The following is a 23,331-nucleotide window of genomic DNA, read 5'->3' as shown; positions in this document are numbered from 1 at the left end:
CGATTGAAACTAGGTGTGTGATTTTGCTTTGGATGAAGTCCAGATCCAGAACTGAAGTGATTTGGGCTATGTTCAAGGTGAAGCAAGGTGTCTCAGGAGTGGGTCAAAATGAATTGGCCCCTTCCTGAAGCCTTGCGTCCACCTTGGAGGCTTGGAGAGTACAGTCTTAGAATGTCTGTTAAAATGGGTCAGATTTGGCAGCCACAATGCTCTGAAATCTTATTTGTGAGTAAGTGCAATGGAAGTCTGAGGGATCTTCTTTGATGTAGCCATGCGTAGGATCAAAGCTCATATATTCTTTGAATGCATTGTTTCTCAGTTTAATTACTCAGAGGACTCACAGAATCAACAGCTAAAATAACTTTGCCTTGCACTGCCACATTTTCTATTGGGAAAGTGTTGCATTTTCAGGTACAAAAAATAAAGGGGTGCTCTCTAAATATCACTTTGATTGGTTAAATATTTGTCTGAGAAAATGGGCTGGCCTAAAATGACAAAAGGCCTTCAAGATTTCAAGAGATCTGAACAGAATCCACACGAGGGAGCACTTGAGTCAGATCAGTGCAGTATAGCTGCAGAAAGGCCATCATTGAGAAAATACAAGAGGATAGACTATAGGCAGATCCTATTGCTTAGCAGAAGTGCAATGGGTACATGGATCACAAAAGACACGGGTTACACACCAGTTTCTTTGTTTAATGAAAAGATGCTGCATAGTAACAAGGATTTGCCAATCTGCCAGAGATTCCATAAGGGGAATGAACAGAACAGGTCATTTAATACATAAACATCTCTTTCATGCAGCAGGAAAAAGGTCATCCTTAAACACCTTTTGCTGTGGACTTTTTCATTGGAGAAACCATTATTACTACATGACATTACAGGAATGCACTAGGTTTAAACTACGCCCCCTTCACCTGTGGTACCATGATGACAGGACAACCTGCTGTGGGTACCATGAAAACGGAAGCGTATCTCAGTCTCCCACGGCCTCCAGATGCTTGTACTACCAGCTCATGTGAACTGAAGTCCAAAACAATGGGAGACCACCAATTTGGGGAAGGCTGGTATATGTGATATTACATATGCAGCAGCCATATTGCACATAGCTAGGCTGTCAACTGTGGACCAAGTAAAACAAAACTGAGTACTGAGTACTGGAACGTCACTATGAACAACTGCCCATATTTGAATTGGCACCTTGTAAAGCCAAATTGAAATCCAAAGGGTAGTATTCAACTAAATCTTACTTAGAGTAGACCCAATGAAATTAATGGACATGACTAAGGCAGGCCTATTAATTTCAGTGGGTGCACTCAGAGTAAAACTTGACCGACTACACCCAATATTTTTATAAGCAACATTTTGCACTGGGATCGAGAGTCAAGTTTCTACGTACTGAAACAGACTCCCACAAGCCGAATGACAATTCTCCTTGCACAAGACACACATGAAAGCAAATGCAAAGGTATTGTTTTATTATGAAGATTGTTATATTTTTGAACTACCTCAAGGGGACCTTTTCATCACAGTATAAAATAAATAAATAGATAAATAAAAGCAGGGTCCATTTTGTATGCAGATGCACAATTCTTGGAGGGTATACATCAAATCAAACTCGTTAACATGTGGAAAACTGTGTGTTTGCAACTAGAAATGTGTGAGCAAGTATTTATTCTCCCCACTCATGATTCCATGGAACCCAGTTTAAAATCTTAGACCTACTCCAACAAGCAATACAGACAACTCTCAACTTACGCAGGAGTTTTGGGAATAGCACATAAAGCCAAAATTGTGTATAGTCAAAACACGTTGGCTGCAATGGCAGGTGGCATTGCCAAAGTCTCCCCGCCCCCTGCCCCCAGATGTGTGCCCCCTTTTCATTTTTTTAATTCAAAATTTGCCAAGTTCATAAAGCTGAATGCGCACAAGTTAAATGCACGTAAGTTGCAAGTTACCTGTATCTTGTACCTCTGGATCAAATGAAGAGATTACACGCATGTCCTTCCTGGTTTAGATTAACCGCAGTTTCTTTTGACTTCCAGACCAGGAACTTGGGTTATCTTTAACAATGGTTTATTGTATCAAACCCTACTTTAAACAAAGTTTGTTACTGTTGACATAACAAAACTTTTATTACTTGCTTGGTGCAAAGATAAGCAGTCTTAAAGTCTCCAAAGGAAGTGCTTCTGAGAGTTCATGATGCAATAGCTAAATGTATTACATTTATGATATCTTTTAATGATCAGAGCCAGAGCCTTCTCTCTGAAAGATGAGAATACTTCTCTGTCAGCTGCTTCTTCCTCTTTTGCAATAGTGAAAGTTCAACAACAAAATAATGCCCCGTTCTTCACAGTTAAACTAGACGTTTGCCTGGCAGATTACAAGACACAGCACAATTTGCTGCTATTTTTAGCTTCTGGAAAGATACAAAGAAGCTAAAAGTTGTTGGTTTTTGGACTTCCCACTGCTCACATTTAAATTAAGGGGCAACGCTCACTGCTTGGTGAGTGAAATATAGTTTGAGACCGAGGGTGGAGAACCTGTCTGTGGCTGTCCAGATATCACTGGACTCCAACTCCCATCAGCTCCAACCAACATGGCCGATGCCCAAGGATGATGGGAGACATAGCCAAGCAGCATCTTGGGGGTCATAAGTACACACCTGTTTCAGATGATGGGGAAGACAAAGGGCCTCCACCTTATGGGATAGAATAAGATTGGGATGCACAGCCAGTGGCTTCTTTCAACTGAGCTTGCTTTCTAAGGGGGGAAAACAAGCAAAACAAACTAGAAAGGGCAAGTGCAACAAGTTTTAAGCTACAGGTCTCGGGGTTTGCACTGGCTAACAGAAATTACCTGCCCAGCTAACCAGCAGCTGCTGCTCTCTCCCGGACTGCAAACCTTCCATGAGATCTAGCTGAGCATCTTGTGTCGATCAAACACCGTCTTCCGCTGCTCCTGCACCTGACGCTTCCACCGTTGCTGGGCTCCCTCCACTCTCTCCAACACTGTGTTTGCCCGGGTGGCGGCTGAAGGGCGTATTGCTGCCAGTGAATGGGCGTCCTGCAACACCGAAAGAATAAACGCCTCAAGGATCTACAAAGGGGCAATGCATTTCAGAAACATAGCAACAATGCTCTCGACAATGACACATCAAAGGAAACCTGAAGCAGGCTCCCCCAACTTCCAGTCCCCAGATGTTGTTGGACTACAGCTCCCATCATCGCAGACTGCTAGCTGGGACCAATAGGGCTTGTAGTCCAATAACATCTGGAGGCCCTAAATTGGGGGAAGTCTGATTGGATTCCTTTTAAGTGTTGACACCTTTTGGCAAGCCTTCATGGAGAAAAACCACCTGGAGGATCTCTGCGGCCAGAAAGATAAAATTTCAATGAAACTTTTCCAGTTTTGCACAGTTGGGATTGTACGGACCGTGTGCCTGCAGTTTCAGCATTCATCATGCAAAACAGTTATCTGGCACATCACGGAAGTTAAAAAGGTCTGGCCAATGTCTGAGAAAGAATTGCAAGCCACAGTAAGGTGAAGAAGGCATCTGAGTGTCAGGGAGCAAAGCACTTTTATCTTTGGGGTTTTCAAAGGACTGGATAGAATATTGTCTGTCCTTTGGCGGATGAGTCATAAATATGATGGAATATTCCCCTCTATTCTGTTGCCCCTTTAGAATGCTGATTAAGTTAGCAGATGCTGAGGCTAGGACTCATGTCTCATGCAGTCTACTTTCGCCCCAGTCTGCTCATTATCAAGAGGAAGGCATCACGCTCACCTCGCTTTCCTCTTCATTGTGCAGGGGCTGGGTGTAGGCATCAGGCTTGCGGATGAGGGGGTCGACCACCATCAGAAAGACCATGTAGAGCAGTAGGGCTCCAATCACTGAGAGGTAAATGATGATGATGACCTGCCAAAGGTCAGCAAGGAAACTGGATGAAGCAATTCTTAAGCCATCAGGTTCTGCAAGTCACACAGCCTATATTGCAACATAGGTCTCTTCAAAATGATTTAGGTAGCGTGATGTGACAGTTCCAAGTTAACCTTCAAGTTAGCAGGAATTAAGCAATCCAGAAGCCAACTCCCAACTAGTGGGAAAAAACCCAGCTCATTTCGCCTCCATCCCCTTAATGTCAACAGGGTTAATCTAAGCTACAATTTTCAGAGAACCAGGGACTTTTGATGTGGCCACTGAGGCACAAGCTTGCTCCATGGACTTGTGCAGTATACACTACTCCTGCTATAAACCCATGCATGTACCTCCAGCTATAAATTATTCAAGTTGTGGAGAAAGTGGATAGAGTTTTCTCTCTCTCTCATAATACAAGAACTCAAGGACATCCAATGATGCTGGAAGATTGGGGGCCAAGTATTGAGTCACACCTTTCAGTTAAACTATGGAATTTGCTGCCACCAGAGCCAGTGATGGCCACCAACTTGGGCAGCTTCAAAAGAGGATAAGATATATTTGTGGAGGATAAGGCTAGCAATGCAGCCATGATGGTTATGTTCTACTTCCACTGTCAGAGGCTGTGTAACTCGAAATACCAATTGCTGGGAATCACAGGTGGGGAGTTGCACTCAGGTCAGGTCCTGCTTACAGGCTTCCCATGGGCATCTGGTGGGCTGCTGCCTGATCCAAGTGCTGGAGAAAAAGGGGCCCTTGGCCTCATCCAGCTGGGATCCTCTTATGTTTGTAAAAGCTACATGAGAACCAGTGGACTAGACCTTCAGAAATTCAGAAATGGTTGGGACAACCATTAGCGCTATGTCCTTCATGGGTAGACCCTCAACCCTACTCATCCAAAATTGCCCATGGCCACAATTCTGTTCTATACAATGAGAAGGAGAGGCAGTGCAAAGTCTTGTCTTGTCTTGTACCTTGATGGTGGTGGTGCTTCGCTCTTCATACTTGCACTCACACAGCAGGCAATATGCCTCGACATCGTTCCCTGGCACAGGCATCGGCTCCACCACATGCAGGCAGTTGCTGCAATGATGGCAAGAGATGAGCATCAACAGTGGGAATCAAAGCTCTCCTCTGTCACAGAACGCAGCAGGAATGGCTGTCACCTGTGACTCTTCCGTTCCCATCAGCCCCAGCCGAATATCAGGGTTAGTTTATTATTTATTTTATTTAGCAAGCGTTATATATGTCGCTGAATGAAAGGCCAACCAGCTCTAAAGCAACGTAAGTAACGTAACATATTCCTTAGAAAATACTGACAAAATCGACAGACTTTAAAAGGAAGTAAACGTTAACGGGTCGCATCCCGTGCTAGTCATGCACAAAACAGATCCACTGAAACGCATGGACCGGAGTAATTTAGGTAATTCCAGTGGATCTACTCATAATACAACTTGGTTGTATGCAACCTAATACAATGAGCAAAATACCAGTAAATTGATGAGTTTTAAAAAACAAATATACATAATACAATTACATGTCTGGTAGGCTTGCCAAAACAACAACAACAAAAGTTTTTGCAGGCATTTGGGGGGGGGGGGGCGGAATACTATAAAGGCACTGTCCTAGTATGAATAGGCAGGGAGTTCCAGAGAATAGACTGATTGCCACAGTAAAAGACTGATTTCTCACAAATGGACAGCAAATGTCATGTGATACTAGTGCTGCAGATCAAAGTGGGTGCCTATGGGGTAAGGCGATGGGAGTTCAGCTAGACTTGGACAGTGCTGCAGGTGGCCATTGGGGATCCCTGTTCACGGCAGTGGGGAACCAAGGTAGTGTTTTCTGAGGTGGCACAGGACATTCTGAACTTGAGCTCACTGCTTCCAACAAACCTTCCTATTTAACATCAGGAAGGGATTAGAAAATGATTGCAGATGTAAGATAACAGCCATTGCTTCATTGCTTCCCTACCTTATGACTTCAAAATATGAATGGGGAATTGTAGCACTTTGGGAAGCCCTAATTCTCAGTAAGAAGCACCTATTTACAAATCCCGACTCTTTGCAGTAGCTGGTTTTGAGCCAGAGAGTCTTCTGGAACAGTCCCCTGAGGAACTATGTTGTACAGTTTTTGCAAAGGTCATTTCCTATGCCATTAGAGGATGTAAAACTTCAGTTGAAGATTGGCTCACCAGTCCTTCTGTGACACATTCTTCTTGTAAATCTGTCCACTGATATTCCTATATGGGGGGCAGACACACTTGCATCGGATGTCCTCAAAGCTCTAAAGAAGCAAAGTAAGATAGGAATGGAATAAAGAATATTTGGCAAAACATCCTGCCCCAGCAGAGAATGAGATTTTCAGCAGGGTCAACACTTGACTTCACTTTCTCTCCCATCTGATAACTGCAATATCCATCTGCGTTGATATCCTGCCGGATCTTGAAGACATGCCTGTTTCATTCCCCTGAATTTGAACTTCTTAATCCAATTGTTTTAATTGCTTTTTATAGTTCACTGTTTAATTCTCATACCATTTAATGGGTTTGTTTTATTGTATATTTTAAATATGAGTGTTTTAATATTTTGATGGAATAGTTTTATTGTGCATTTTAATTATGTATGAATTTTATAACTGATTTCATGCTTATAAACCACTTAGAAGCCATTATGGAATATAAGCAGTATTCAAATCCAATAATGATAATAATTAATGCAAATTATCTTTTTGTAAAAAATTCCTAATAGCCGGATGGAAATGGCTTGCAATCCATGTGTCAAAAATTCTGATAGAAAGCGGTTCTTAGTTAACTTAGTTAACCAAAATACAACTAGACAGCAGCCAACAAAAATCAAGTCTTACTGAATGGTTATATGGATGTTTGTTCAAAAGTACTGTTGAGCTTTATTTAAAAATGTCCTGAACCTCAGCCTCACATATAATATTATCAGCAATCAAGTTAACCTAACCTTGAACATACAAAATGTGTAAGACAACATTTTTGGGAGGATGAACTCAGTGTAAGAGATGCACATGCAAAGTCTCTACTACCAAAGCCAATGGGACTCTCAACTTAGCCTGGAATGCTGTGCAAGTAATTCCCTATGCAATGTCTCTTTCATTTCTCACTTGCATTGAGTGCTTTCACCACTTCCACCCCCTTTACCTTGCTGGTCTCTGATGGTGGTATTACAATACACCAGACAACAGCTGCAAGTAACACGAATTTCATGATTTTCTCAGAAATGCCACATAAGCATTGCAGGAACCTGAAACAAAAAAGAAGAAGTTAAGTCAGCAAACACTTTCTGAAGTTCCACATGTAACTCCTGGAAGAGGCTGCGTCTCATTGACACAGAGTGCCAGAAGGTAGAATGTCAGAGATGGGAGAGTCCCCTTCCTCGAACCCTAGAGAGACACTGCCTGTCAGTGTAGACAGTACTGGGCAAGATGGACCAGTGGTTTGATTCAGTACAAGGCCTCTTCCTTTGTCCCTGCTTTTCTGCTTAAGTGTACCATGGACCATAGAGATGCCTCCTCCTTATATTTTGGCTCCAACCACCTCAGACTAGGTACGTATGTGGGGACCAGGCCTATAAACACAAAGTAGCATAAAGCGCAGCAATAGGAAAGTCAACTTGGGGTTGCTCCCAGGTGAGAGACTGGGGCAGCTACAGGCAGGGGAGGGAAATGACAGTTAACTTGACATCAAAATGACAGGTGGACAGCCTGGGAGCATCTACAGTGAAAGCACGAATGCAATTCACAAACACACGTCCATTTTGTGACTTTGCTCATTCATATTGTTTTGCTGATTTATATTGTTTTCCTTGTATTTATTTTGCAATGGGAGTCATAGTTCAAAACATTTGGAGGGCACAAGGTTGGTAAAGCGTGGATTAAAGTATATGGAGCTCATTTGTTTAGCAAAAAACAATCTTAGGTAATTTTTTTTGAAGTACAGCAAGCCCACAACTTATGTGGGGGTTACGTTCTGGAGATCAGGCGTAAAACCAAAATTGCATATAGTCAAAACATATTGTATTCAATGGCGGGTGGGATTGCCAAAGTCATTTTCCCCAGAACATTTGCACCCTTTTTAAATTATATTTTGGTTTTGTTTTGCCATGCATGTAAAGCTGAATGTGCACGATTTTGTAAAAAGTTTTTGCATAACCTGCAGGCTTACTGTATATGAAACTATGAAAGTAAAAAGTGAGGAATTCTTATGCCACTCATAATAGTATACAAATGAGTCACCTGGGGCAGTTCTTTACCTGTAATGCCAAACCATGGTTGAGATGAGTCCTAGGCTTCTAGGAACCCAGTTTGCAGGGCAAATGTAAATGACAGGTTGCTGGTTTAGTATATTCCATGGCAAATGGGTTTGTTACAAACCAGATTTCCACTATTTAAACTGGTTTAGGGAAAGGTCTGTGTAAGGCCAAGGTTCACTCATATCACATTGAAACATAGAATCACAGAACTGTAGCGTCGGAAGGGACCATGAGGATAATCTAGTCTAACCTCTGCAATGCAGGGAATCGTTTGCCAAAATGGGGTTCGAACCCATGACCCTCAGATTAAGAGTCTCATGCTGCTGAATTGGACCCTGCCTGTAATTTCCATGGGAAATTCATCAGTACAGTATGTGATGATCGCTACCACGGACTCAGGTGGCTTAAAAAAGGGGGGGGGGGAAGCTTCACAGAGGATTGTGCCGTCAAGGGCTGATGCAGATGACAGCTGAATAGAACCTCCACCTTCACTCATCGTTTACCTCTGGTGCGGAGGTCAAACAAAAGGAAACGTATGACTAAGCAGGGATACATTTCCATATGCCCTCCCGAAGGAATGCAATGAAAAGCGATCAATCGGCAGCACCCTGCGTGCAGATAATATTCTCTCTGGCAATTAAAACCCCTTCATTGAGCATGTCCGCACATTCACTCTCAGCATAGAGAAAACCGACCAGTTTGCAGAAATTTGGCGGCCCCCAAATTTAGCGACTGGAGGATGCAAACGAAGCCACGAAGCTCTCCCCCCATCCCGCTTGCCCCCCATAACTGGGGCGAGGAATTACCGGTATTCTCTATGCAATATAATACCCACCGAAGCTGCAGCAGCTCCTAGAAGCAGAAGAATCCACGCTAATCTCCACTGGTATTTTTTTCCCCTGCTGACATCATCAAAATAGACACTGCTCGCAACCAACCAAAAGCCTTGTCCCAGAGGACGCGTTGAGGGATCGTTCATAATTTCCTACCCTTGGATTCACAAGAAAAAGAAGAAAAGAGGCGCTCTTGTGGATTAAAAGATTCGACAGCTAACATACACGCAAGGCGACTGCACGTTTGTACGCATTTGCCTACGAATTAGAAAGACAGGAAAAGGTGGTAAGGCTGGCTCCTGTTTCAACTTTGCGGATTGCAGATTGACCCTGCAGTTTTGGAAAACCATGTCAGTCTACTCCGCCTCAGTTGCTGTTAACAACAACGACACGGTATCAATATGCGAGGCAATTGACAGAGTAGTTTTAGCACCCACCCCCCCAAAGCCCAGGTCCTGGCAATTTATAGTCTAGGTTTCGACTGAAGGGGAAAACAGGAGGGCAGAAGAAGGAAAGAGAGTCACAGCACAAAGAGATTAAGTAGCCTACGCTAACACAGTTCCATAATTTCCCGCAGCCTAAGGAAACAGTGCCTTTGAACATGTACAGAGCTCCCTGCACTTGTGTAACGGGAATCACCACCCCCTCTGCTTTTAACGATATGAAGGAATCGCCGTCTAGCCGAGGATATATGGAGAGTAGAAAAACGGGCCATTTACAACCCACTGCAGAAAAGTCTAATGCGATGGTAATTTTTAAAAGTGCTGGGTTCCTTTCGCTCCACGGGAATCGAAACTTTGCTCTACTTTTATCAAGCCCCGTTCCTCCTCCTTTTGAAGCAGCCTCTTAGACCTGTTTGGTAAGAGCGCACGAGACTCTTTAATTTCAGCGTTGTTGGTTCGAGCCTCACGCTGGGCAAAAGATTTCTGCATTACATGGAGATCGACTAGATGACACTCGTGGTCCCTTCCAACTCTACAATTGTATGGCTCTAGTCTAGTCGAACGCGATAGGGAACCTGTGGTCCTCCAGATATTGTTGGATACCAACGCTCCCATCAGCACCGGCCAGCATAGCCAGTGGTCTGGGATGATTGGACCGGCACATGTCAAAGTGGCGCATTGAAGGCAACGCACCACACCAAGGGGGCGCAAACTTACGCACCCTTCCGTGGACTGGGTGGTCTTCCTTCTGAGTGAGCAGCGGCACTTGGCTCCGCGAGTTCTGCAGCTGGCCAGGGAGCTCAGCTTGCTCGAGGAGCAAAGTGTTAATGCAATAGATAGGAAGTGGCGTAGCCGAGGAAGGCGGGCTCCAGGGGTGGCAAGTGTGCCCTGCTGGTGGGCATGAGGTTGTGCCAGCGCAATGGCTGCGGTGGACTGTGTCCTGAAGCTAGGAGGCAGCGCATTGACGCACAAAAGCCAGCTGGAGACCCTGAGAGCGGAGTCCTTGCGCGGGGCGGCTGCTCTTGTGCACAAGCTCCGCGAGGCGGGACAGAAGCGGTGCATAATCGTGCACGGCGCAGGGTAGGAACATAGCAGCGCAGAACTGGCGGGGGTGTGTGTGTGTGACTGGGCAGGGCTTCTCCCACGGTTGCGTGGCGAGGAGACCCTCCCCTCCAAAGGCGCGCGCTGCCACCAGGGAAACGCAGCGCTGCAGTGCCCCCAGGTGCTGACCGGAAAGCAAGCGCCGCCTAAACGGGCCATCTGTGCACGATTATCAATGGGATTTCTTTCCTAGGAAGCTTCACATCTAATACAGTCTTCATGCCTAGAGACGATGAAATCGATCACAAACTGCAAAGGAGCTTGATTTCAATAAGATAAATAAATATTTCCGCATTTCCCCCTTCCGCTGTCAACAATTGCCCCGCCTCTCTCTCCACTGCCCACTATTTTATTTACAGTTGATGAATGGCAGATTTTCGAGCAGTAGAAACAGGAGAGAACACCCGTCATCTCACTTTGCCTACTATAACAAGACCAGCCCTGCTTGCTATTGCATTTATTGATGCTAGGATTAAATCATGGGTTGCCATGGGTGCTGCAGTCATTTCGAGTTACATTGAAGCATGTCATATGTTGGTTGCTTCTTGTGTTTCATCCCATTGGAAATTTCTTCTAGTGTGTATTGCATAATGTAGGGTGAAGATCGGAATACCTGACTGATCTGTTATGCTGTACATTGCTGTATAGATTAGATGACCCTAGAGATCCTATAATAAAAGAAAAGCAGGTCTATGAGATTTTTAAAATATAAACAGTCACTTACTGCACTCTGTCTTGCATGGAACATGAAAACAATAACTCTGGTGGCAGCAGCGCAACCTGTAATTTCTAGGCTTTGAGCCCACTGGGATTATCACAATAGTATTCTTATAGGGCTAAAGAATTACAGTGGTACTTCAGGTTACATACGCTTCAGGTTACAGACTCTGCTAACCCAGAAATAGTACCTCGGGTTAAGAACTTTGCTTCAGGATGAGAACAGAAATTGTGCTCCGGTGGCACGGCAGCAGCAGGAGGCCCCATTAGCTAAAGTTAAGAACAGTTTCAGGTTAAGAACAGACCTCCAGAACGAATTACGTTCTTAACTCAAGGTACCATTGTATCTAAATCTGTGGCCCTCTTAAGTGTGAACAGCGAGTTCTGAGCAGGAGCCCATGGAACAAGCCCTGTACATTCTCCATTCCTCTCTTAGAAATGTTTTGCTCCTTGGAGTTGTCAACTCATGGAACTGGAAACATAAATGCTCCTGAGTCCTGTCTTGCTCCATCTCTTTTTCTTTTAATCTGCCTGTTATGTCTAGCCAGGGATGCAAGAAAGATTTGCCAGCTGACTCACCCTTTGTATTTTGTCTTGGGTTCAGGGGATCTATAGTTTTTTCATGACTAGAGGAAGATTACGAAGTCTGTGTGTGAAAATTTCTGTTTTAAAGTGTTCTCTGTGGTGAACTTGCTCTCTACCTACTCAGGTTTACTTGAAAAAAAGTATCTATAAGTGTGCATTTTAAATTTCCAGCAGGTGGCAGTAGCTCTCACTTGCAAAATATATTGATCTTATTTGTTCAGTTCATTCCATTGATTCCAAACAAGAGAGAAAGAGATCTGAATATTACAACTTCAGTTGCGGGGTAAGAATCTGTGGCATATACATGAAATGTTGAAAGGTCAAGACCAAGGTGGATCTGTTAAGTTGGAATGGCAGTATCTGAGCTCAGGGAGGGAAATTAAACTTGATGAAAGTGTTGTTGTGTAGGATAGGCTTCAATAGGCTGTGTTTGCTCTCCAGATATTAATGCAGTAGCATTAATAAAATTTTCATTCAAAATCCTAATATATCAGGTATTTTCTGCAGACAGCCAAGATCCAAGGGCAGTGTTTGCATATCACAGTAAACCATGGTTTAATGGTCTACTGTGAATGTGCAGTTGGGTCCCACTTTGCTCCTTCCCTAAAATTAAGCAGTTTGCACATTGCAGTAAACTTAGTGGGAGTGGGAGCAACAAGCCATTCATGTGCTCTTCATAATTAATGGTTGCTATAACAGTCTGGGTTGAAGAGATATATATAAATGTGCAAAATAAATAATGTTTTGTAATTGCGTGTACAATATTGGACCTAGCTTTATCTTTAAAATGTTGCATTAGATGATAGGTGTGATTGGGGATGGAGAAGCACCCAATCCATATGCATAGTCTACAGTCCCCACCTGCCTGCGACTCCATCGCTGTGCCAGTCTTTCGCTTATATCAATTCATAGTGTCCGCAGCATCAGGAGCAGGTAGACAGCAATGGTGGATGAGCTCAGAATTGCCTGCTTTATTCACCTCACGTGATTCTCGTTTAGTAAACATGGACACAGATTGCTAGTAGGACTGACACTAATGCTATAAAGCAGGAGTGGCTAATCTGTGGCTCCCCAGGTGCTGCTTGCCTGACCCAGGATGGCTGTGGATGATGGGAGTTGGAGTCCAATAACATCTAGAGGGCCATAGCTTAGCCACCTTAGTTTTACAGGTTGGGGTAGCAGCTGAGGCTGCGTGTGATATCATTAAAGCAGGAGCTTGTAGCTTTCCTGATTTTGTTGGTCTCCTCCTCCCATCAGTCCCAGCCAGAGTGGTCAGTGATCAGAGATGATGGAAAGCCATAGATGCCTTGCATTAAAGGGCACCGAGTTGTCAATTAGCTGATTTTCATGTTTACATCCCAGAACAGTGGCATTTGGCTTTTCTTCCCTTGGCGCCGTCTCAAATGTTTGGTAACACAGGACGTGCTGAAGCTGACTAAACTCTCTTTCCCAGCGAGTCTCCCATGCCAATCTTATTTTTACACCCTCTCTCCAGCTTTTCATCCTCAGCTTGCCCTTTCTCATTTGCTGCTGATAAGTGTGGATTAGCTCTGGAAAGAGCCTAGCCAGACTCCAAGGCCTGCAATGACTGGCATGCTGTTGGTATGGGGACCAGCGGGGCATTGTCTGGTGCGATTGGATTACTCTGAGGGTTAGTATGCAGAGGGTGGATCTGCATAGGAATAGAAGCATCTGTGGCATGATTGGAGCCAGCTAGAGGATCTGTAACATGCAGTGCTGGAGAGAAATGTGCTTTGATGCTCAAGGGCTTAGCCCAAATCTTTGAACATGTCTCATGAACAGGTGTGAAGATCTTTCAATTACCACCCGCCCTGTAAAACCTTTCAAAGGTTTTGAGAGCCAAAGAGGGCTCTCTAACAGCAACTCAAGCGGGCATAGTGTGCATCTGCTACAAGTGAGGCTTTGCCTATTTTGACTATCCAGCATATCTCTGCCAGTAGTATGGTGTGATCTGTTGGCAAGAAACCACTCAGGCTAGATCAGCCTTCACCAGCCTGGTAGAGATGTTTTTAACTCCAGACACTTCGGACTCCAGCTCCCATCAGCCCCAAACAGCACAGCATTTACGATGACAGGAGCTGTAGTACAAAATATTTTTGGGTTGGTGAAGGCTGGGATAGACAGGAAGCTTACCTTATTCATTACAGCACTAGGAAGGATGCTCTCTTCTTCCTGCCATCTTCCAGTAATAGGCTTACACCAAGGTAACGGCTGGATTTAAGTGGAGTTACTGGCAATGCGCAGTAAGGCTGGTGAAGGAGAACAATGGCTGACTGGTCTTATTTCAAGAATACAGCCTGCTGTCAGTGACTGGCTTTGCATTGGTATGCATTGTTAAAATGCCATTGAAAACATGATGATTGTGGGACTGGAAATATAGGATCTAACAATTGCTAGGAATAGCCCCCTCCACAATTTTTGTAAAGAAGGGGGGATTGTAAAGAAGTATTCCAATAGTTGGGATTCTGCTCTAGGTTATTTCCTCCATTTACTGCTAGGGAAGCACCATGCCTTGATTTTAACATTTCCCTTCAATGTCGTCTTCAGGATTGAACAGAGATTATGTGTAGGAGCTGCTGAATTCACTTTTTTGCATCACGCAAGTTATTGAAGGATCTTTTCCCTTTCCCACTTAGTCATTAAAAGAATGCAGCACTTTTCAAGTAGTGTGCTGGGGCCCATCAGTGGTCCATAGGTAATCTTGTTGGGTGCATCACCAGCCCAACTCTGGGTGCTAAAAACAACATGGGACCAAGATACCATCTGGAATGGGTGTATCGGATCAACATCTAAGCCAGGTGTGGGAAGAAGTTACTGAACTACAATTCCCATCTTCCCTGGCCTTTGGCCATGCTTGCTGGGACTGATGGGAGCTATAGTTCAGTAGCATATAGAGGGCCAAAGGTTCCCCACTCCTGAGCAAAGTCCTGAGCAAAGATGAAAGTCTATTTGCTCTAAAGTTTGAGACCAACCATCTTTACAGCCAAGTGAAAGTCCCATTGTAGGTAAAGGTAAAGGACGCCGGCAGTTAAGTCCAGTCGCGAACAACTCTGGGGTTGAGGCTCTCATCTCGCTTTACTGACCGAGGGAGCCGACGTTCATCTGCAGACAGTTTTTCCGGGTCATGTGGCCAACATGACTAAGCCTCTTCTGGCAAAGCCAGAGCAGTGCACGGAAACACTGTTTACCTCCTCGCCGGAGCGGTTCCTTTTTATCTACTTGCACTTTGACATGCTTTCAAACTGCTAGGTTGGCAGGATCTGGGACTGAACAACGGGAGCTCACCCCGTCGTGGGGATTCGAACCGCCGAGCTTCTGACTGGCAAGCCCAAGGCCCAGTGGTTTACACCACAGCACCACCCACGTCCCAAAAAAATCTTGCACCCGTGGTCAACTCACTGGAATTTTTCCATAGAATTCCCTCCAGCTGAACATTGTTTTTAGGGCTACCAAGAGGCTTACTTACTTAATAGCTGCTTGTTAAGGCATTTTGTGATCCTGTGGCACAAGGCCCTGGAGATATTCAAAGCCCATTATTCCGTCAGAGGCTGCCTGGAAACTCTTAACGCTTAATTGCCATTAATCAAGGTCAGGAGCAGGTGGTTTGCTCATGAAGTGGGAGGGGGAAAGTGGCTTTCCCAGTATGCAGCATAGAGGGCAGCTATGGTATCCGTGACTGGCCTTTAGTTACATGCAGACAGACAGGCGATGTGAAGGGCCCTGTGTCGGGAGACAGCTCCCACAGGAGCAGCACTAGGCTGCGAACAGCCATTAACTTAATTGCCATGACCAAATAAATCTTAAGGACTGGAACTCAGCATTGACTCTCAAGAATTGCAGCTGCAGCGCTTGCCAATTCTTTAAAGCCTTTTGGAGCAGAGGGGAGGGGCAAAGATGGCACAGATGAGTAATGTTCTCAGGGCTGGGGAGAAAGATCAGAGGCAAGGTGAAGACCTTCTTGTCCGCCTGCGAGTCCTTCTAGGGATTGATTCTTCTCTCGCATCCACTTCACCACCTCTGGGCCTAACTAGCCATTACAGGGGACATGTGACTACTGCCAACCCACACCTCCCTGGTTCCATCCAATAAGGGAAACGTGTGCAGTGTTATTCCTTGCTCTCACTCCAGTTAATGGCTGCCACTTGTAGGGGGAAAGGAACAGCTGAGTAGGATGTCATGTCGCTGGAGAGTAGAGAGCATTGTGAGAGTTTGCCTAGAAAGTAAGTCAGTGGGAGACTGAAAGCCAAGATGGTGATGTGAGCAACAGCCTCTATTTTTTCACTTTCCTGGATTTTATTATTATTATTTTTTAAACTTGGGCTGCTGGCCCGCATTACGTACTTGCTTTTGGTGTAGAAACTAGCCTATTGCACAAAGCTAAAAATGGCATTAATTACTCTCTATCCATTTTTGCTTCTGCTCTGCCCAGCAGTAACATGTGGCTCTCAGAAGGGAATGTGAACTTCTGGCTGAAAGAAAGTTCCCCACTCCTGATTGAAAAGGACCCTTTTCTTTTTCTCTCGGTCACTCTTTGTCTCTGTTTCTCTCTCACACACACCCTCTTTCTGGCTGACAGAGTTGTATAAAAAGGGATTGGACAGGAGTTCCATTACCTCTGACCAAGCTAAAGCTTACAAAGAAGAAATTGAGCTGTGAGCAAAATGTGGTTGTTTCATTCATTGATTGTCTCGAGTGGCCCTTAGGCATGGTATTCCTGGAACACTTCTTTGCTGTCAGCACCGCCTTCTAGACATGCTCCCCATCTTGTGGTTATCAGAAGGCATTTTGCAGGAGAAGGGGGAATTAGCTAGCTCATGCGATCTGGCTGAATTCCAACTTGGCCAGTTGCATTTGGCAACTCTGAAATCCCCACTTGTTCTCCGGTGGGTTATGGGACCCATTTAGGCAGAGCTGTCGCACACTGCAAAACAGCTGCCCCTTTTCAGTTGAGAAAGGAAGCAAATTATGCAAGCTCCCGCCATGCATTATGGGAAGTAAATATTGGCAGCATTTTAACAGGAGGCTTCAGCAGTTTTTGTAAAAAAAAAATATGAAAATCCCTTGAGCCGCTGTAAACTCCCAAGATTAGAGATGGTGTGAGAATGTGAATAATTTCATTTATTTTCCTATTTAAGCAGACAGTTTCCCAAGGGAGAGGCTGCCAGTTGCCAAATTGTTTGGAATCAGTTACTCCTGTGGAGGGGAGAAAAGAACGCTAGAATGCTCGCATTTCACCTTAGTCCTAAAAACACCCGTGCCATGATGTTGCTCATGGTCGCTCTCCTGCAGCTGTGGGGGCACCTGGAAACACCCCTCCCATCATAAGACACATTGTGCAAATCTGTGATAGGGAACCCGTGGCCACTGTCAGATGTTGCTGGACTATAACCCCATCATCCCTGGCCATTGGTCGTAATAGCTGGGGCTGATGGGACTTGCAATCCAAAAAAACATCTGGAAGGCCACAGGTTCTATTATTCTAAAGGTAAAGGGACCCCTGACCATTAGGTCCAGTCGTGACCGACTCTGGGGTTGCGGTGCTCATCTCGCTTTATTAGCCGAGGGAGCCGGCGTACAGCTTCCGGGTCATGTGGCCAGCATGACTAAGCTGCTTCTGGCGAACCAGACCAGCACATGGAAACACTGTTTACCTTCCCGCCGGAGCAGTACCTATTTATCTACTTGCACTTTACGTGCTTTCGAACTGCTAGGTTGGCAGGAGCAGGGACTGAGCAATGTGCGCTCACCCCGTCGTGGGGATTCGAACCACCGACCTTCTGATCAGCAAGCCCTAGGCTCTGTGGTTTAACCCACAGCGCCACCTGCGTCCCAGTCTATTATTATATTTATGGCTTTTTTCCAGAAAGGCGAACTGAAAGCGACTTACAAACATTTAAAAAGTAGATGTCTGTGTTATATTTCATGTTAGTTTTGGGGGTGTGGGGACTGTTAGCAATGGAAAACTGTCTTAAGGTTGCTTTCCTGAATCGTATTATGAATTAGATAGGCAAGGATGCTTCCTGTTGCAAAGTACAAACAGGTCCGCCCCCCCCACCTGATTTACAGTCTCAACTAGTTTGAATGTTTCTGACTTTATGGCAAAACGAGAAGGTCATACTGAACATTAGGAGTTGCCAGCGTGAAACTCACTCTCTGGAAAAGCAAGAGAACCAAATGCAGATCATAATGTGTGATTAATGTGTGGGGAAGATGCCACCAATGGCTCTCTTGCGCATGTGCGCAGAGGGAAATAGACACCTCTGCGTTGGCCGCTCATGTTCTACACTCAACGCATGTTCATGCGCACAAGGAAAAGTCATGACATCTGAAGCTGTCCTTTGTGCACCAATTCTTAACCAATTTGTAGATTAGGTTGATGGCTAAACTTGCAAATGATGTTTCATATTTACTATATATGCTATAAACTGACACACGTTCAGGTTCTTGTCAATTGTTCCTACATTTGTCAAAATATGTGACCAGAAATGTGGGAGGAGAGCATAGCAGCTTCTAGAGCCGAGTAAAAATTTTAAAGTGATAATTCCAAGGTTGTAATCCTACATGGGTTTACCTGGGAGAAAGCGCCACTGAACGCAGTAGATCTTCTTTCTGAGTAAACACATATTACACTGGTACCTTGGATTACATACGCTTCAGGTTACATATGCTTCAGGTTACAGACTCCGCTAACCCAGAAATAGTACCTCGGTTTAAGAACTTTGCTTCAGGATGAGAACAGAAATCGTGCAGCAGCGGCGCAGTGGCAGCAGGAGGCCCCATTAGCTAAAGTGGTGCTTCAGGTTAAGAACAGGTTCAGGTTAAGAACAGGTTCAGGTTAAGAATGGACCTCCGGAACAAATTAAGTACTTAACCTGAGGTACCACTGTACAGTCTTTTATTTGTGCAGCTCAAAGAGGCCAGTGTACCTTGTGCTTCTGATTCCTTGCAATTAACGTAACATTTGAAGTAGGTCTCATAAATCTCACGCATACTAAGACCTGTGACCTTGCTGCCAGTGAGATACATATGTTCCACTTCGCATGATAACTTGTTTCAGGAAATCAGAGGCATGATTTGCACTTAGCAAATGTGTAAACTGACGCTCTTACTTTTTTGCTAGGTTGAGGGGGAAGAATGGAATTTTATTATGTGACCATAGGCCATAACAACATAAAAAAGCAAAACAGTTATACTAAACAAGTCACAGATATCTGGTAAAATAGATCACATTTCAAATTGGATCAAATTGTTAAAACTCGCCAATCAAATAATATCAACCAAGAAATTTTATTTAAAGACCATTTTAAGGTAAAAATTAAAGGTTAAAATTTATGAGTGTTAGTAAAGGTTAACATTAATCTGCATTAATATAAATTACCTTGGCAAATTTGCATTGACTTGGCAATCCAAAATCCATGATCCTTTAAAATCTTTTTTGTACAAAGTACATCTATAAAAGCTGCCATATTGTGAATTTTCAAGCTTCAATCAGAACTTAATAACAAAAAAATGAGCTTCTGAGAACCTGACAGTTGAGGTTTTTTTCATCTTAGAAAGGGAGTCAAGTATCTGTCAGAAATTTCTTTAGTTGATTGTTGCTTTACCCAGACAACTGGACATTACCCGGAGAGGGCTTTATCCATGATGAAAGGTTAAAAGAGCTAAATATTTGTAGCTTGCTTAAGTGATGAGACAGGGAGATATGAGAGCAGTCTAGGAATACTTGGAGGGTGCTAATTCTTTTTCCTTCCTGATAGTTATTTAGCAAGGTTCACAGTGTTAGCGTATGTGAGATAAAATTAAGAGGTAATATATTAAGATGTAATATCAAGGTGCTACCATCTTTGCAGTATCCATGGGTTATAGAATTCAGAATGAAAGCAAGAGTTTCCAGTGTGAGACAGCTAACCCCAAACATTTAGGAAAGTCAAGTAAAGGCTGCTGGCCCAGAGGATTGGAGGAACCACAGCACTCAGGCTTCCCTATAGCACCATATAACGCACCTTGCTTAGGAGGATGAGTGGCTCTACCAGTTGCAGCATTCAGGAGATACATCAGGTGCATCTGTAATATTGTTCTGAAGACAGATTTTCAGCACAGTCTCATCATAGCAAACTGGTTTGAGGTATTGCAAAGCTAGATTTATTCCTAGAGATAGGGTTTCGGTTTCTTTCCTGTATCAACAAAAGCACCTTCTGGCTCCCACCATCCTCATTTTGGAAAGCAGAGAGCCCTCTTCATGTGTGCGGCATAATCATGTAGATCAGGAGCAGCGACCGCAAGGTTGGGGACCAAATGCATCCCTCCGAGCCTTACTGTCTCGCCTTTGAGACCCTTCCCAGGCTGCTCCATACCCTCCTTGAGTGCATTTGCCAGGCTGAAATCCTTGGATTCTGATTTGCTTGCCTGGGTGGAGTATAGAGAAGATTGTGTGTGGACTTACTGTATAAAGGTAACATTTATATCCGTTCTGTCCACCTCTGGCATGGAACCTTCAGAAGATAGCCACTCTATGTGAGCAGGGCTGAAGCCCATGGATTGTTTCTGAGCCTCCAAACCATGGTTATGACTTCAGCAATGAAAGACTTTATCTACAAATGTGAGGCAAACAACATTTGTACACTAGCTGAGACAGTATTTTAAATAAGCAATGAGTTGTCAGAAATTGAAGCCACTGGCACAATCTCATTGTGTGCCATAACCTTTCCCTGGCCAGTTGGAACATCTCCACAAACTGGGGTGCCATGTTTTCGTTTGGGAATAACAGCTTTGGAGGCCCTTTTCACACTGAGGTAGATGCCGATTGCCATTCATTTTCCTGCTCCATAAGAAATATGAGCCTGTTATTTAGTAAATCCTTCAGAGTCTCTGCACTGGGTTCCACTCTAATAGAGTCGCCTTTCTGAAAAGCTTCTCAGTATGGTGCCCCAGCTGAGAAGCATCTTTCTGTGGCAAGTGCCTTCACTTACATGCCTGCGGGCAATGCCAGAGAGGGTTTGCAAGTCTGGAAACACTTCGGTCCCTGTCCTTGTCTCACGTGTGTCCTCTCTGCTCTGGTTGCTAATGTATCTTGTTGCTGGTGGGGATGCCATCTGGATTATGCCCTGTGCTTTGATTCTCCCCACCCTGCCAAAGTGTTTTGCCACCCGGTGATGTTAGTAGTACACAGTGATATGGAGAAGCTTGAGGAGAGAGACTGATGTTTGCAGGAAAACAATAAGAGAGAGGGGGGGAATAATTGGGAGACACCCCTAAACCAAACATAAAGTTGGCTTGATCCTCTGATCAGAAGGAGATGCTAGGGCATGTGACTTGACAACAGGTGCTCCCTGGAGAGCATTATGGGGCTCCTAAACTAGTATGATATATGAAGTTCTCACTCCTGCAGGGCTCAGGAGCAAGGGACCCTCAGCCCTGCCGTTGATAGCCATCGTGCAGTCACTGACTTCACGGTGCAATAAAAATAGACTAACCACTTGACTAAGGTTGCTGACTTCATGGAATAGTTGACAATAGCAAATAACATTTGTTCAGTTGGTCTACCAGTTAGACTAGTCAGTTGACCCAAACCTGGCTCCTGGTGCTGATCTGCTGAGTAGCATCATGGAAGTCAGCCTTCCTGCCCCCCCCACCCCCCTATATTGCAAACTGGACAGAATGACCTAGTAGTGGAATGTTGTGCTTAGGAATAGCTAGACGGAATGCACTCCGAGAGATGATATATAGGATGCTGCTTATTGCCGACTTGGTGTCAGGGTTGCAATGTTGTCACTGGACATGCCTGTATATGGTTGCACAAGCCTATGGAGCCAGCTACAAATATCCCCTCCTCTTGGTTTCAGCTCTTTGTGCCTTTCCTATGCTAACCTTTCAGGAGAGAACGCAACAGCCGCCCTGCCAGTCTTTTGGGGGATTGTGGCGATCTCATCCCATCTCTATGCTACATTAAAAATAGTTTTCAAACAAACATCTCCACCCTTTTTAAAATGATCCCCAAGCCATGGATGTGAAATCGCTGCTTCATCCCCCTTGCCGCCACCCAGACTTCCACCGTTGCTTATACATTCCTCTCTCTCTCTCTCCCTTTCTGGCATCTACCTTGCGTTCGGCCTCATTTTCTAAAGGCCTCTGCCCGTCATTTTTGTCCCACTTTGAAAATGTTTAATTACCTGTCCTGCTTTATGTTAGATGCCAACTTTTCCTGGCTGGGAATGTGCCTTGGACACACACTTGTTCCTTCGTTCACCAAACTTTCAGACCAGTTGTCAACCTGGTCTCTCCCATGAAAAATGCTAGGCTCTTATAAGTTGCTCATTACAATCTCCCTTCATTAGGATCATCGGAGGGATGTGTGTGTCTTTAAATCAAATCTCTAACAGTGAGACTTTGTACCTTGGGAAAATGTCTTTCACCCTGAAGATTACCCCTTGCTTTTGTGATTGTGATGGAGTTGCACAAGAGTTGTAGGCATCTGTTTGGGATTGCAAGCTCACAACCCAGGCATGTTGCAAGTCTCCTGATGAAGATGGAGGGCCCTTGGAGGAGGGTCTTGGATAACAATTTTGGTGCACGGACAGGCTGATGTGGAGGCAGGTGTGTCTTTTAAGTATCCTGACCTTGTTGGCAGTTCTGGAATGGGAAGTATTGAATCCCCATACAGTATTCATTTTAACTAACTAACAGAACAATCTTGTATTCAAGTTATACTGGCTGAGCAGCTGTAGGGTTTGGCAGAAGCCTTACTATGTTGACAGAACTCAAGACACATATTAGGCTGGAACAGGACTGAATCAGGAATGAGGAGGGGACAGAGCACACTTCCACTGCAGATATGAAGCAGGGTGGGCTTTGGTAATCTTTCATAATATGGTGCCCTGTATGAGGCCCAAATTTGACGTCCCCAATTTGACGTCATCATTATAGAGCTTCTCAATATTGTGCCCTCTTGGCTCAGCACCCTGTGATGGGGAACCAGCCACAATGCCCTATATCCAGCGCTGTATCCAGGGGTGAAATGGAAAAACGGAGGTGTTGTTTTCCCCAATTTCCCAGCTTTAAAAAAATTGTTTCTGGAAAATAGGGCAAAAAGAGAAAAAACGGGTGATTTTTTTCTAGGTTTCCCCTCCACCCCCGGCCTTCATGTCTTTACTCAAGACCATGCTCCTGTTGAGGGGTCAACTTTCCACCAGCCCTGGACCTGGTGCAAAGAGTTCCTATCCTAGGGGATGGGGATTTTAAATAGCCACCTTAATACTGATGAGCAATCTGCTGACGTCACCACAACAAAGCATAGAATGTGGTGTAACCCAGCAGCCAATGGAATAGGAATATATTTCTCTGGCCTGATGTTGATGCTCACAGGGGGAACTTTGGTGAGGTGAATGAGGAAGAAAGATAGCTTGCAAAAAAGGAAGCACTTAGCACAAACAGCCTGT

The 23,331-nt window shown here is 44.6% G+C and overlaps 1 protein-coding gene and 1 long non-coding RNA gene across 4 annotated transcripts in view; both read right to left on the bottom strand.

The window, feature by feature from the left end:
* The window catches only part of LOC308587310, a 242,547-nt gene that overhangs the window by 84,315 nt on the left and 134,901 nt on the right, over window positions 1-23,331 (bottom strand). The gene's annotated exons all lie outside the window — the stretch shown is intronic.
* TMEM9 (transmembrane protein 9) lies at window positions 676-10,551 on the bottom strand. Of its 3 annotated transcripts, none has more exons than XM_081194774.1 (7): window positions 10,194-10,306; window positions 9,032-9,186; window positions 7,086-7,188; window positions 6,111-6,202; window positions 4,891-4,999; window positions 3,788-3,919; window positions 676-3,066 (listed from the first exon to the last, which is right to left on the bottom strand). In XM_081194774.1, the coding sequence occupies exons 3-7, from the start codon at window positions 7,149-7,151 to the stop codon at window positions 2,917-2,919; spliced, it is 549 nt and encodes a 182-aa protein (XP_081050900.1). In that variant the 5' UTR covers window positions 7,152-7,188; window positions 9,032-9,186; window positions 10,194-10,306; the 3' UTR covers window positions 676-2,916. The 3 variants fall into 3 exon arrangements, with proteins under 3 accessions (XP_081050900.1, XP_081050901.1, XP_081050899.1); XM_081194775.1 differs by having other exon boundaries at window positions 10,190-10,254; XM_081194773.1 differs by lacking the exon at window positions 9,032-9,186 and having other exon boundaries at window positions 10,194-10,551.

The sequence above is a fragment of the Podarcis bocagei genome, assembly GCF_964188305.1.
Source record: "Podarcis bocagei genome assembly, chromosome: 5".
NCBI classification, from domain to species: Eukaryota; Metazoa; Chordata; class Lepidosauria; order Squamata; family Lacertidae; genus Podarcis; species Podarcis bocagei.
Note: the sequence above shows the minus strand (reverse complement) of the source record. Positions and strands in the feature narration are given on the sequence as shown.

What these genes read in the sequence shown, in the direction of transcription:
- TMEM9 (XM_081194773.1), bottom strand. Translation starts at nt 10,534, where the DNA reads ATGCACCGCTTCTGTCCCGCCTCGCGGAGCTTGTGCACAAGAGCAGCC. An exon ending in CACCATCAGAGACCAGCAAG is followed by an intron (nt 6,203 to 7,085) that starts GTAAAGGGGGTG and finishes TTGCTTCTTTAG; the next exon opens with AGCTTTGAGGACATCCGATG. An exon ending in ACAATGAAGAGGAAAGCGAG is followed by an intron (nt 3,067 to 3,787) that starts GTGAGCGTGATG and finishes TCGGTGTTGCAG; the next exon opens with GACGCCCATTCACTGGCAGC.